Consider the following 15,425-nt stretch of genomic DNA (forward strand, 5'->3'; position numbering starts at 1 on the left):
GCGCACCACCCGCTCCCGGGAGGCCACTGCGGCGCGCTGCAGGGGGGCAGGCAGGAGAGCAGTGAGGCCTTCTCCCCTCTTCCTTCGCCCCACCCCTGCAGTCGCAGACCCCTGAGGGGCTCCCCGCGCCCCTCGATTCCCGCGAACACCCCAGGTCGGCCCTGTCCAGGGAGCCGGGCGGGGGACCCGGCGCGTCGGTCCTGGCTCCTGTGGACCTTGCAGCCCCGGAGGTGGGAAGGCTGATGCCGGGATGCTCAGGGATTACGCCACAGCCCCCAGGAGTGCGAACAGGTTGTCCGCCCAGCTGCGTTTTGCAATTAAAACGTTGCCTTCTCTGGAGAGGTTTCCCACCCTGTTTTTGTTGGCTTCGGGGAGATCCCAAGGGTCCCCGTGCCATTTCCTCTCTGGGAGTGTTTTCCAAAACGGACCCGGGGCTGCCGCCCCCAGAATCCACCTCCCTTTCTGACACATTTTAGGAACCACATAAGGACCTAGACTGAAGAGTTATAGAGGGATAGATGGGACGAGGGACTGGTGGGGCGTGGCAGCTATCGGGTTAAATATTATCCAGCAATCCAGCATTTGTCATTAATGTCAACCACCCCCCCAATAAAAGAGTGGTAGAGCAGAAGAGCTCTAATGCGAATTTGTGAAAGAAACACCACAGGGTAACGTTGGAAATGCGAGTCCCTGAGGGAGAATTGTGCTAGCTCAGGAACCCTGCCTCCCCCTAGAAAGTCATGTTGCAAACTGAGTCTCTGGTCCAGTAGGTTTACATGTGCCCAGAACTTATCAACATATACTAAATTACAGGAAAAAAAAAAAAGTTAATTAGTTCCTTGGACATCGTACATGATTCCCAGGCTGGTCCACCAAGGCTTACTGCTCGCTCCCATGATATGGTCAGAACTCTAGGCGCTGAGAATGGGGTTGGGAAACATACCCCCTCCTGCATCCACAGGTGAGAGATCGAGGCTTGGGTCTCTTCCGGGGACGCTTTGTATCCCAGGAGTTTATATATCATAAGTCCACGTACTGGACCCTGGATTCCTGATTGTGTGAACCATATTTGTGTGAGAGATACTTTTGGGAAGTGCTTTGAGCAGTGTGAGAAGGGGCTGGGGAAGCCACTTCCAGAACATTCTGGGCTCCACATGGTTTCAAAGCAGAAACCCTGGGGGCAGAGGTTGTTCCCATGGGCCAAGTCAGGTGGACTGCTGCCCCTTTTGGTCCTGGCCATTCAGCTCTGGGTCCCTGGGCCTGTGGACACAGCCTATAGCCCCTGCCTGGGCTGCCTCCAAGACAGAGCTCTTCTCAGCCACACCACTGAGGCCTGGGCCTGGCTTTCATTTCTGGAATGATGTATGTGGCTGGGGAGGGTGGTGGAGGGGACCTGGACTTGGCTCAGAGACGGAGGGGCAGCATCCCCATAGGTTGTCTGAGCCCCTGAACTCACAAACCAGCTGGAGACACCTGACCTTAAAGCCTCCTTTTGGTGAGGTACCCAAAGGAGGGCTGGGGGCCTCTGAGCTGGCTAGTATCTGCCACAGGTCAGCAGCAGCCTCACCCTGTCCCCCAACCTCCCAACCAGGGCCTGCTGCGGCCTGATTCCATCCCCCTGGCAACGGATCTGTGTGGTGCTGACAAGCGCAGCAGGCCTCATGGCCATTAGGATGCAGCCTAATGTCCCCGCCACCTGCCAGCCTAGCTCTGGCCCATGCTCCTCCTTGGAGGAATGGCAGTGGAAGGGAGCAGGGAGCATGTTTCTCAAACAAGGACCAACCAGCCCAGCACTCAGCTTGGCCCACTGCTGCCTCCAGCTAAAGGGGGGTGGAGGTGCAGACTTGCTGAGGCTCCAGCCATAGCCCCTGAAGGCCTCAGGTCCCTCCCTTAAGGTGAAATAAACCAGTTGCCAGAGTCGATTCCCACCCCATCCAGTTTTCCAGAGTAGAACTGGGCCCCGTAAGGTTTTCAGCGGCTGATTTTTCAGTCTCCAGGCCCTTCTTCCAAGGTGCCTCAAGGTGGACTCAAACCTCCAACTTTCTGGTTAGCAGCCAAGCACGCAGACTGTTTCCACCTCCTGGGGTGCCATACCCCCTTAAGGAAGCTTCAGCCACAGCCCCTGGAATTCCCACAGTCAGTTTGGATTTGGGGTCAAAACCCTGTGGTTCTCTCTTTCGATGCCAGCATTTCCTCAGAAGTAACTGGTCCTCCAAATCTTGACTCAAATAACTTTATAGTTTAAGAAATTATCTTGCAAAGGCATAGAGCTACAAATGCAGAGGGGAGGCTGTGGGGAGTCACTGCTGAAGGGGTAGTGAGTTTGGAGAGATGAAAACATTTTAGAAAAGGTGATGGTGATGGTTGCCTAGAAGCTCTGGTGGCACAGTGGGTAAATGCTTGGCTGTGCATTTAACGGGTGGGTCAGCTGGTTCAAACCCACCAGCTGCTTTGCAGGAGACAGATGTGGCAGTCTGCTTCTGTGAAGACTGACAGCCTTGGAGACCCTGTGGGGCAGTTCCACTCTGTCCTGTGAGTCGGAATCACTCCATGGCAGTGGGTTTGGTTTGAGCTTTGCTTCTGTGAAGATTGACAGCCTTGAAACCCTGTGGGGCAGTTCCACTCTGTCCTCTAGGGGCGCTGTGAGTGAGAACTGACTCAAAGGCAGTAGGCGTTGGGATGGTTGTGCATGGTGGATATAATTAATGCCACTGAATTATACACTTAAAAATGCTTAAAATGGGGGAAAAAAATTAAGAAAGAAAGAAATGGCCCTGAGGAAAAAGGACTCAAAACAAGGAACATGTGACATGTGACAGAGAACAGACTAGAGCCAGAGTCCCTGGTGGCGGCAGGCGGTATTGCAGCAAGGAGAATGGGGCACAGTTGAGCACAAACTTACTTGCTTCTCAGATCTGCTGAGTCAGTCAGGGCTCTCCCTTCTCCTCTTCTCCCCAGCACCTGTGGGGTGGAGCACACAGAAAGAGCTCAGTCAGTACCAGGCCAGTGAGCAGTCCTCCTGGGTCAGTATCCAGGTGGGCTGACCCTTCTGTCACCTCTCCAGTTGTCACTCAGCAGTGGTGCTGAATACCTACTATGTGCCAAGCACTGAGCTAGGCACAGGGGAGATGGAGAGGACCTCTGTCTCCAAGGAGCGTGCAGTGCAGTGGGAGAGGCATTCCGGTGGTGGAGACAGCAAGGAGAAAGGCCCTGAGGCACGTAAGGACAGCGTGCAGGGAACCTCAAGAGTTAAAGTGGCCGGCTGCAGCATGGCTGTCAAGATGTAAGTGTGGACTCCACCCTGAGGGTGGCCCATGATCAGATTTATCATGCAGGAAGCTCTCTATTGGGGGTGGCTGAGGGGGGCAGGACTGGAGGCCTGGAGGCAGTAATCCAGACAGGGATTAGCAGCATTAGTGGTGACAGACAGGACAGGACCATCCCCAGATGGAAGGAGTCAGTGTTAAGAGCCTGGAGATTAACTCCTGGGGCGGCTGGAGCCTCTGTCCTGACAGAGTGAGGGTGAGGAGAGTGATGGGTAGGAGGAGGGGAGGAATCTGGGGGTCTAGAGCAAACCAAAAATCAAACCCACTGCCACTGAGCTGATACTGAGTCATAGAGACCCTATAGGACAGAGTAGAACTGTCCCATAGGGTTTCCAAGGGTGAAATTTTGACAGGAGCAGACTGCCACATCTTTCTCCTGCAGAGTGGCTCTGAGTTCCAATTGCCGACCTTTGGGTTAACAGATGAGCGCTTAACCACTGCACCACCAGGGCTCCTCTAGCTACTCGGGACTGTTGTTAGCTACTCTCAAGTCAATTCTGACCCATGGTGGCCTCATGTGTATCAAAGAACTGTGCTCACTGGGTTTTCAAAACTAGGACCTCTGGGAAACAGACCACCACAGGCCTGTCTTCAAGGTGCCTCCAAGTAGGTTCAAACACGTGACCAATCAAAAACAAAAAACCAAACTCGCTGCCATCAAGTCGGATCTGACTCATAGCGACCCCTCCTTGGGTTTCTGAGGTGGTATCACTACCACAACAGAAGTAGATTGCCCAGTCTTCCTCCGGAGGAATGGCTGGTGGGTTTGAACCAGCCTTCTGGTTAGCAGTCAGATGCCAATAAAAAGTTAAAACAAAAAGTTGGAGGTTCGAGTCCACCCAGAGGCATCCTGGCCTAGTGACCTGCTTCTAAGAAGTCAGCTATCAGAATCCCTACGGAGCCCAGCCTGCTCTGATACGCCTGGGGTCACCAGGAGCCATAATCGACTGACATCATCTGGTTTTGCTGGTAAAGAGCTTGTGTTATAGAGTCAGTTGGGCCCAGGTTCGAATCCTGGCTCAACCATGTGGGACTCCATCAGTCACTCAAGCAGCCTGAGCCTGTTTTCCCACCTGTAATAGAATCACAGACACTAGGCCAGAGAGTGGCAAGGGGATTCCTTACCACTCTCCAGCCTGAAACACAGTCTCTGTTTCTGGGCTCCTAGGCCTGTATGAACTCCGCCTCACCACCGATGGCCCTGCTACCACAGGGGCAGAGGTGACCATCTCGGCCAGCTTCGTGGCCAGGGCCAACGGCAGCCTGGCCCTGCCTGCCGATGCCCACCTCTACCGCTTCCACTGGATTCACACCCCACTGGTGCTCACCAGCAAGACCGAGAAGGCTCTCAGCTCGACCATCCGTGTGGTTGGCAACGTGCCTGGGGACATGCCGGTCTCCGTCTGGGTGACTGCTGCCAATTGCTGGATGTGCCAGCCTGTGGCAAGGGGCTTCACCGTCCTCCCCATCACAGGTGAGGACCATCTGTGTGTGCACATTTCCCTTCCTGCTCTTGGTGCACAGTACAAAGTCATGTAAGTACCAATCAGATCCGGGATTCCTTCTCTGTTGTCAGTTGAGTTCACAAAGGATCAGAAAATGGTAATACCCAGTGCTGGCAGACTTGTCCTGAAATGGACAGGTAAAGCACATATTGCTTCCGAGGTTATAAATGAACACAGCCCTTAGGAGAGCAGTTAGTCCTTGTGTGTCAGTGGTTATAATTTTTTTGAAAATCCTTCCTTCATTCTCATCCTCTCTCATTCCAAGAGGTTCTTGCCCTCTTACAGCTTACAATCTATCAAAAGAATTTATCTCCAGGAAATAAAACTCCACTGGGTAACAAAGATGTTCACTGTTTATAACAGCAAAAGAAAGGATGCTGTTGTTCTTAGGTGCCATCAAGTCAGTTCCAACCTATTAGGACTGCAAGTACGACATGCTGCCTGGTCCTGCACCATCCTTACAACTTTTGCTGTGTTGGAGCCCACTGTTGCAGCCACTGTGTCACTCCATCTCACTGAGGGTCTTCCTCTTTTTCAAAGGCATCAACTCTACTTCAGTCTTCCTTATTCATTGTCCAGGTTTAACATGCATAAGAGTCAAATAAAGATACCATGACCTGGGTCAGGTACACCTTGCTTTTTAAAGAGGTCTTTTGCAGCAGAATTGCCCAATGTCACATGTCATTTGGTTTCTTGACTGCTGCTTCCATAGGCAATGTTTGTGGATCCAAGTAAATGAAATCCTTGAAAACGCCAGTATCTTCTCTATCATGATGTTGCTCACCAATGCAGTTGTGAGGATTTTTGTTTTCTGTTGAGGTGTAACCCATACTGAAGGCTGTAGTCTTTATCTTCATCAGTAAGTGCTTCAGGTCCTCTTCACTTTCAGAAAGCAAGCAAGGTTGTGTCATCTGCATATTGCAGGCTGCTAATAAGTCTTCCTCCAATCCTAATGCCCTTTTCCTAAAAGAAAATACAAATAAGCTAATTATCCAACCCCAAGGGGACTAGTTAAGTAGACTGAAATAACTTAAATAACTCTTAATAATGGTCATTACAAAGAGTTTGTTAATGTCATGGGGACATATTCATGCTTGTCAAATTTTTTTAAAAAGCAATTTTACATATAAAATCATATAACCAATTGGATGAGCTGACTTATGTTTATTTGCATTCAACTACTAACTTAGAGGTTGGCAGTTCAAACCCACCCAGTGGCTCCATGGAAGCCTGAAGATCTGCTTCCGTGAAGACTGACAGCCTTGGAAACCCTACAGAGCAGTTCTACTCTGTAACACGTGGGGTCACCGTGAGTCGGAACTGACTCAGTGGTCATGGGTTTGATTTTGTTGTTGTTCTTGTTTAATTATTAAACACACACACACTTTGCATTACTTCAAAATGTCAACAATGGTTGTATTTGAGTGGTGGGTGATTTCTTTTCATTCCATCTTTATTGAGCACACCTTACTTTCCACTCTGGTGGTGGGAAATCAGCACTTAAAGTTATTTTGAGAGAAGGAGACACGGGGCAGTCACCTTGTCCAGCACACTAGGTATGGGGATGTGATCAGCACAACTGCTCGTTCTCCTGGGCTCATCGAACATTTTGAAACATTTCCTCCTGGTCCTGGACATCTTCTGTCTCAGAAAGTCTGGGGTCCTGGTGGAAGGGGGCGAAGTAAAGCTACGCACGTAACATATACAGTGAGTCTTTGCAAGTGTCCACGCAGCAGGGGAAACAAGGTAGAGGGCATGTTCAGTGACCTGTGGGGGCCACACTCCGGCTCGGCGGTGCCAACCAGAGGTCGAGGACAGGGACAGGCTGTCTTCTGTAGCAGGAGGCCACTCCCTAGCTCTGCACCCCCCCACCTCCCTGGACTCACCCTCCTTGGTCTCCCCCAGAGTTCCTGGTGGGGGACCTCGTCATCACCCAGAACAGCTCCTTGCCCTGGCCCAGCTCCTACCTCACCAAGACCACCCTTCAAGTCTCCTTCCTCCTCCACGACCCAAGCAACTTCTTCAAGTCAGCCTCGTTTCTTTACAGCTGGGACTTCGGAGACGGGTACGTCCCTACCCCCCTGTATGCTCTCACGGTTTGGCCCAGGGCTGGAGGGCTGTCCTTTGCATTTTGCAGATGCCCCATAGTTCCCATCCCTGCTCGCGCTTGCTCTAAACATTTCTCCAGCAAGTACTCTGTGCAGGCGGGGGTAGGGGGACACTGGCAGTGGTCACTGGCCCTGTCTTCGAGGTGCCTGCAGCCTCATAGAGGAGGCCACTGGCATTGCAGGAGAGAGCATGAGGCTGTAGCTTTGTGGTCACACCTGCCATGTAGGTCTGGTTCTCCCTGGATGAGGAGAGCAAGGCCGAGTTCCTTAGATAAGACTCCAGAGCTAAGAGTTCAATCCACATGCATCTTAACTCCAAAGGCCTTACTTGTAGCCTCCCCAGGTTGTCCCTGTCTCTGACACACTGCCTTGCCCAGGTTCCTGGCTGGGGATGCAGAGCACATCCCTGGCAGGTGAAGGGTACCTCCCACCTGTAATATACAAAGATGAGCAGCAGCCAATTTAGCTAAGTGCAACGTGGGCCTCTGACCAGGTCTCCGGGGGTGGCTTGTAGGTGTTGACACTGGTGGAACTTCAGGCAGCATGGCAAACCTGTGGTCTGATGGGAACTGCTTGTGGATAAGTGCATATTCTGACACTGCCCCGCGGCCTTTCCTGACTTTTCGGGCCTCAGTTTCCTCAGCTGTGAAATGGCCGGGCTGGGCCAGCTGGCCTCGAGTCCCAGCGGGCTCTGGGTGCTGCCACAGGCATGGCAGAGAGTACACAGCACAGGTTTTGGTGGGCACCTGACTTGCATACATCATTCGAGTCACTTCTGAGTTGCAGGAAAGAAAAATAGCACTGTCATCTTTTTCTCTCCTCTCCCCGGCCGCCTCACAGGACACAGATGGTGACCGAGAACCCCGTGGTCCACTACAACTATTCGATTATCGGAACCTTCACCGTGAAGCTCAAGGCGGTGGCTGAGTGGGAGCAGGTGAAGCCGGATGCCGGCAAGGGCACCGTGCAGAAGACGGGTGACTTCTCTGCCTCGCTGCAGCTGCAGGGTCAGTCTGCGGGTGGGGCTGCCATAGCGGGAGCAGCTGGCCCCCATGGGAAGCCCAGACACCCTTCCTCCAGGGCTTGATCAGAGCGGGTCTGGCCAGGCACAGGCATGTCCTCATCTTGAGCCGCCGGCTGCCCTCGGAGGCAGACTCCATCATGATCCCTGTGTTAAAGAGGGCGGAGTCCGTGGTGGGGTAAACGCGCTCATCTGCTAACCAAAACGTTGGAGGTTCAAGTCCATCCAGAGGCCCATCAGAAGAAAGGCCTGGTGATCTACTTCCGAAAAACCCGCCACTGAAACCCTGTGGAGCAGTTCTACTCTGACACACAACAGATCACTGTGAACTGGAATGTACCCAACAGCAACTGATGACTGTGATTAAAGAGGGCACTGACGCCACAGACGGGGTCATGAGGCTGCCGAGCTGGAAAGCAGATTTCGAACCCAGGACTGTCTGTCCCACAGTCTGAGCTTTGCAGCAACTTGGCACCTTGTCCTCCAGCCACATCGCCCTCTGGCCAGTGCTGTGGCAAGGGCTGGGATGGCCCATGGCAGTTTTCTGTTCAGTCTACTGCATAGAGGGGTCCCCAAGCTCCTTGTCCTGGCTGGCAAGAGGGGACCGTGGCTGATTTCTTGGTTTGCTGGGCTTTCCTCCCATGGCCAGATGCCACCACTGATGGCAGAGAGCAAGAAAATTGACAGGGTCCCAGGGAGTTGGCAGTGGTCCCAGGCTGGCCCTTGGGCCTGGACACTGGAGCCCTATAGCCTCTGCTACCTTCCTTACTCCAGGTGGTCTCCAGCACCTGCTGCAGACAGGAGCAGGAGGTGCCCTGGAGAAACCTGTGATCTTCCTTTGAGAGGTGACCTGTGGAAATGGGAGAGGCCAGGGTGGTGGTTACGCAGCCCCAGACCCTGGAGCTCTGAGACAGTTGTCCTCAGGGACCAGGTCTAAACAGGGTCCTTTCTGCCTTTCAGAAACCCTTCGAGGCATCCAGGTCTGGGGGCCCACCCTAATTCAGACCTTCCAAAAGATGACAGTGACCTTGAACTTCCTGGGGAGGTGAGTGAACCCAAGTGTGCTGTGGGTGCCCCATGGGCCCTGCCCATATGTGCCAGCAGGTGCTCCTGAACCTGCTCCATCCCCTGGTGGGTTTCCAAGTCTGAATGGCAGGAAGGCCATCCTGCCCGACAATACCATGGAGACAGCACAGTGTTCAGTCCTGAAAGGCACTCTGAAGTTCACGCCCACTAGGCCTTTACTGGCCCTGGCCTTGCTCACGCTCCTTGCCAAGCCACTTCTGAAAATGTCCCCATCTTCCTACAGCCCCCCATTGACCACGTGCTGGCGCCTCAAGCCGGAGTGCCTCCCACTAGAGGAAGGGGAATGCCATCCAGTGCCAGTGGCCGGTACAACCTACAACCTGACCCACACCTTCAGGGACCCTGGGGATTACTGCTTCAGCATCCGAGCTGAAAATGTCATCAGCAAGACGCATCAGTACCACAGGATCCAGGTGTGGCCCTCCAGTAAGTGACAATTCTGCTCCAGTGCCACACAGGCAGCAAAACCACCACCAGTACACTACTATCTGCCAACCCTACCAACATCATCTATACCCAGTCCCACAACTAACAACAGCAACTACTGACTCCAGCAACAACCAACACCACCACTGACCAGCTCTGCCAATACCACGACCTACCCACTCTACTATCAGCAGCTATTCTACCACCCAGTACCATACCAACCACATCCACCAACCCCAACACTACCACCACACAACTCTACCATCCACAACCAACTCACCAACCCCAATACCACCACCACCACACAACTCTACCATCAACAACTCTACCAGTCCAAATACCATCATCAACCAACTCTATAAACCCCAATATCACCACCAACCTATTCTATCACCAATAACTACCAAATCTAATACCACACCAACCAAGTCTACCATCAGCAACTCTACCAACCCCAGTATTACCACCACCAAACTACACCATCAAAAACCAACTCTACCAACCCAAATAGTACCACCACCAAGCTCTACCACAGCAACCAACTGTATCAGCTTCATACCACCAATCAGTTCTACCAATATCACCATCAATATCAGCACTACTAGCAATAACAACAACTCAGCTATTTCAACCCAATTTTATCAGCACCACTACCACTACCACCACACATACTAGTAACAATGTATCCAACACCATCATTATCACTACCACCAACATTCCCACTAAATTATCTTAGTAGCCCCTAAATATTGCCAGCAGAACCAACACACTTTGTTGTAATCACTGCCACCCAAATCACTACCACCATCTACACCGTTAAATCACATATCACCAATGCCAACCATCTGTACCAACACCCTAGCTGCACAGCACCCCATGTTACCCCAATTTCAATTCTCTCATTACCACCACCAGTGCCATCAGCATCCCCTCCCGTGTATTACCAATACCACATATATCCCCCACATAGATACTCTCACGTTCAGCCAGCCACCAAATTTCAACCCTCACTCCTCCACCACCCTCACCCACTCCAGCACCATCACCTCCATCACAGAGCTGTGGTCACCACCAAAACCACCATCCCCACCCCACTCTCCCAAAACTCTCTCAACACCTCACTACACCCACCCCAGCAGGGATCATCCCAACTCCCCTCCACTCCTTAGCACCAAGGCCTCCCTAAATGGGGGCACGAGGAGAGCAGAGGTCCAGAGATCAGGAGATCGGACCCTGGCCCTTTCTTGGCTGAGTTGCTGGCCTTCCCAGCCTCACCCTATGTTAACAGGATCAGTAGCAGTGCCTGACTCACAGGGCTGTTGTGAGTCTTCTCAGGGATGTGAGCTGCTCAGAAAGTCCCAAGTGTGGTCAACCATCTCCCCTTGGAATACCAGTTGCTGTTGAGTGGCTTCCAAGTCATTAGCAGCCTCCTGTGTGTCTGAGTGGCACTGTGCTCCATAGGTTCTAAGCAGCTAGTTTTCCAGAAGTCAATCATCAGGCCTTTTCTCTGAGGTGCCCTGGGGTGGACTCAAACCTCCAACTTGTTTGTTAGCTGAGTGCATCAAGTGTCTGCACCACTACAAATTCTGTTGTCCAAACCATCATCAGGCCCAGCTACTACCTTAGGGGCACTGTAACTGACAACAGCTTAGGTGTCTCCCCTTCATCTCTGTAGGGCACTCCTTACATAGAGAAGAAAAGTAGGATCCTAGAACCCTAAGAGGTGGTCTTACAGATGCCCAAGCCAGTCTCACCTTTTGTGGTACAGAAAGAGAAATGAAGGTCCAGAGAGGCAACAAGACTTTCATCGAATCTGAGTATCCTGAGAATCCAGGCTTTCAGGTTCTCAGTTCCGTGCCCCATTCTGGGGTAGGAGCTTTTCCTAGTCCCCCTCAGATCATCCCAAATCCCGCTAGCTGCATCTGCTGGTCCTGTAGGTGCACCCAATGCTGTCACTGTCCCCTCTAGTCTCTCCAGTCCCCTTTGAACCCTTGAGCAGACAACTATATCTACTCTGGCCCTGGCTGACCTTGTAGTTAAGGCAGCCTGTGACCTGTGGATATTGTCGGGGGCACTGGGCCCTGCTTCCCCCAGCTACTCGTGGACACTGAGTGCCTGGGACCCCTGAGTTCTGCAGAGAAGACACACAGTAAAGGTAGTCAGTGCTGCCTTTTCTTGGGCGACAGATCCTCATGGCACATGAGGAAGTGTCTATACTAGCAGGAGGGTGAGGGAAGAGCAGGAGGGACCCATACTTCTTGGTCACCTTCACATGCCAGGCACCCTCACATCCCTCATCTCCTTGCTGTGTCCTCATAGCAGCCTTGCAGGTCAGCATAGCATCAGGTAGCCCGGCCAGCACCAGGATTCAAACCCAGGACTGGCTAACTCCAGACACTGGCCTCTTTCTACTCCATCCACAATGCTATTTCCTAAAAGCAGGGCCACTGGGTGATCCCAGAGCTGCCAAAGGGCAGAAAGCTGCAGAAGTCACAGGCCTGCTTGAGTGTCTAAACAACATGGCTTCCCCAGAGCATGAGAGTTCTGCCTGAGGCCTCCAAGAGACAGAACAAAGAGGAAGCTGTGATGTCTTTCACAGTCTAGCTGGAAGTCAGTACCATCACACTCTGGCTGTTCGTTAGAACCAATCCACTGAGGCCAGCACGCACTCAAAGGGTGGGGAGGTCAGCTTCCCTTCTAAAAGGTGAGGGTATCAAATAATTTGTAGACATATCTTAAGACCCATTCACACCCCAATTTTTACTTTTTTACTTTGTGAATTTCGAATTTACCTAGTTGAGGTTGCCTAGCTGGGATGCATGTACATAAGGGGAAGAAAAAACAAGTCACTGGTGGGGCTTGACAGTTTTCCCCCCAGCTATTATCTCCTGAGAACCAGCATTCAGCACCAGTGGCCTCAGTTCTGAGTGTTACTGTGACCTCTCTCCCTCCCAGGCATACAGCCTGCTGTCTTTGCTTTCCCATGTGCCACACTTATCACTGTGATGCTGGCCTTCATCATGTATGTGACCCTGAGGAATGCCACTCGGCAAAAGGACATGGTGGAGGTAAGTGGTCAGAAGTCTGAACCACTGGGCCCTGACTAGTGAGGATCTGGGCTGAGGAGGGGATGGGGACAAGGCCATGAGGCTTAAAGTGGATCTTGATATTAAAGCAAGCTCCTGGAACTAGAGGTGATGTGCCCAAGAAGCATCCACAGATCAGACAAAATTGTTGGCTTAGCTTGTTCCCCTCTGACTTTTCGTCTGTGGTCACCTCTTCCCTGGTACTTGTGTCCATGAGCCACTGAGGGAGAGAGCAACTGATAGAGGGAGACCAAGGTAGCAGAAAGACCAAAGGCATGGAGAAGTTCTGTGTGGTGCCAGAAAGGCATGTCTGTACCCTCTGCCACCAGGCAGCTGAGCTCATAAGGCCACCTCACGGGGTGCCTGGTGGGTGGGTGATTGACCCGTGGTGTTTTGTTTACAGTAAGTGGCTGATTTTGACTTTTTCCCCTTGTCTTACAAGAATCCAGAGCCACCTTCTGGGGTAAGGTGCTGCTGCCAGGTGTGCTGTGGGCCCTTCTTGCTTGAGACTCCAGCTGAGTACCTGGAAATTGTCCGCGAGAACCATGGACTCCTCCCGCCCCTCTACAAGTCTATCAAAACTTACACTGTGTGATCACCCTCCCGCTATTCCAGCTAAGTGCCGACTGTCAGCTTGGAGCTACCAGAGGGTGGTGCATGCCACTGAACAGGAAGAGTTCATGTGTACAGGGGCTTACCCCAGCCGTCTGCCTGTCCATCCATATGTACAGTCCAGCCACTGCCACAAGCCTCTTTCACTCACCTTCCTGTTCCTCTGATGAAGAGGCCTCAGGCAGAACTCAGACACTTGGTATGTTCCCTCTTCTCTCCCAGGTGTACCTGGCTGCTCCTCACCCATTCTTCTTAGATTGGCATATCTGCCATCCATCTGAGGCTCACTTCCCCCTCACCCATGTCAGAGAGTCAGGAGGAGGCCAGAAAGTCACAAACTGTTAGAATACCTAACTATATAAATCATGCACACAGAGACATGCACATGCACACGCAGACATGTACACACATGTCACGCAGGCATCTTGGATTTGTCCCTCTGTATCAGTTAAGTAATTTTTGGATGGACCCTTAGAATGGACATGAAGTTTGACTTTCCCTACTTGGTCCCAACAGTTCCCAGGTCTGGTCCCTTCCATTCTCTGTGTGTTGTTTCTGTGACCATGTGGTCTCATTCCAAGGCCACCTTACTCCCTGCCTGCTTGCTGGTGGTTGAGTGGGGGTAAGAGTGCCACCTGGTGAGTGCAGAGTGCTTTACAAATATCTACTTCTGTCGCAACTCGTGAATTCAACTTGAACTGCGGAAATGGCCTTGCAGCCAAAGACTCTGAAGCCAGTGGACTTGGAGTCCCTGGAGGTGAATGGTGTTCCTCCTGTCCAGCTGCTCCCAAGGGGGCCTTGAGAAGGAATAAGCGGGACTGGACAGAGCTGGGTGAGAAACAAGCTTCTCTTCTCCCCTCTGGCCTGGGGCTTGGGGCCAACAGTGCATGTCAGGAAGAAGCTGCAGGAGCGGAAGGGGAGACTGGCCAGGCCCAGCTCCAAGCATCCCGGAGTCCCAGGAACCACGCGCGTGAGTTGTCTGGGGATGGAAGGAGCAGGCCCTGGAGCTGTCACTGTATCATCGGCTCTCAGATGTCCTGCCGGAAATGGCCTTCATTCACACTGTTACGCAGCTCTCTCATGAAATCCTGCCATTATTGCTGAATAAAAGCTTGTGTGCTCTGAATATAGCCAAACATTGGAAGTGTGGTTGAGTCTCTCTCACGCATGTAAGCTGGGATCTTGCAAGGGGCGAGAGCAGTTCTTGCACACGGTGGGACATCTGTCTCCTTCTGAGGTAGAGTGAACTACAGCTGCTATACAACAGGGTCCTGGGCCTGGATTAGTGGGTTGGATAAAAACCAAACCCACTACCATCAAGTCGATTCCTACCTGGCGACCCCATGTCTTACAAGCAGAACTCCTCCATAGGGTTTTCTTGGCTGTAACCTTTAAGGAAGCAGATCACCAGGCCTGTCTTCACAGTGCCACTGGGTGGGTTGGAATTGCCAACCTTTGTTGTTGTTGTTATGTGCCGTCGAGTCGACCCCGACTCATAGAGACCCCTCCTTGGGTTTCCGAGGCAGTATCACTACGGAAATAGGATTGCCCAACCTTCTTTCCGAGGAGTGGCTGGTGGGTTTGAACCGCCAGCCTTCTGGGTTACCAAAAAAAAAAAACCTCACTGCCGTTGAGTTGGATCTGACTCATAGTGACCCCTCCTTGGGTTTCCAAGGCAGTATCACTACGGAAGTAGATTGCCCAATCTTCCTTCTGAGGAGTGGCTGGTGGGTTTGAACCACCAGCCTGGTTAGCAGTCAAATGCTTCAGGCACTACACCACCAGAGCTGAGTGCAGGTCTCAGACTGCTGCTGCATCACAATAAAACATCACAGGCTGACTGGGGTCTCTGGAAGTGGGTCAAGGCATCCCCAGGTGCAATGGAGTCTGAGGCCCTGGGGTCGACTCTAGAATATGGTGCTACTTGTTGGAAATGTAGATTCTTGGCCCCACCACAGATCTGGATCAGCACACGGGAGGGGGAGGAGAAGCACCAGCTGTCTGCTTTCACAAGCCCAGGGTGGGGGCAGGGTTCTGGTGTGCATTCTAGTGTGAGGACCTCTAGTCTTCAGCAGGGCTTCTCAAATTTTAAAGAATTCAGGGAATGTTTTTCAGTTTAAGGTTTAAAGATTATCTTAGAGTAATAGGTTCAAGGGTTCATCTAGCCTCCATGGCTCCAGAAAGCCTGGAATCCATGAGGATTTGATATTCTGTTCAGCATTCTTCCCCTTTTGATCAGGATTCTTCTATGGGAT

At 52.1% G+C, this 15,425-nt stretch overlaps 1 protein-coding gene across 1 annotated transcript; it reads left to right on the top strand.

Moving 5' to 3' along the window:
• The first annotated feature begins 3,128 nt into the window (after window positions 1-3,128).
• Window positions 3,129-13,153, top strand: TMEM130 (transmembrane protein 130). The gene is made up of 8 exons (XM_042781080.1): window positions 3,129-3,219; window positions 4,495-4,800; window positions 6,737-6,896; window positions 7,780-7,946; window positions 8,921-9,005; window positions 9,270-9,472; window positions 12,428-12,540; window positions 13,001-13,153. Exons 1-8 carry the CDS (start codon window positions 3,129-3,131, stop codon window positions 13,151-13,153), a joined length of 1,278 nt encoding a protein of 425 aa, XP_042637014.1.
• Window positions 13,154-15,425: the final 2,272 nt, after the last annotated feature.

The sequence above is a fragment of the Orycteropus afer genome, unplaced genomic scaffold (genome assembly GCF_000298275.1).
Source record: "Orycteropus afer afer isolate SDZICR_OR568_19922 unplaced genomic scaffold, OryAfe1.0 scaffold00006, whole genome shotgun sequence".
NCBI lineage: Eukaryota > Metazoa > Chordata > Mammalia > Tubulidentata > Orycteropodidae > Orycteropus > Orycteropus afer.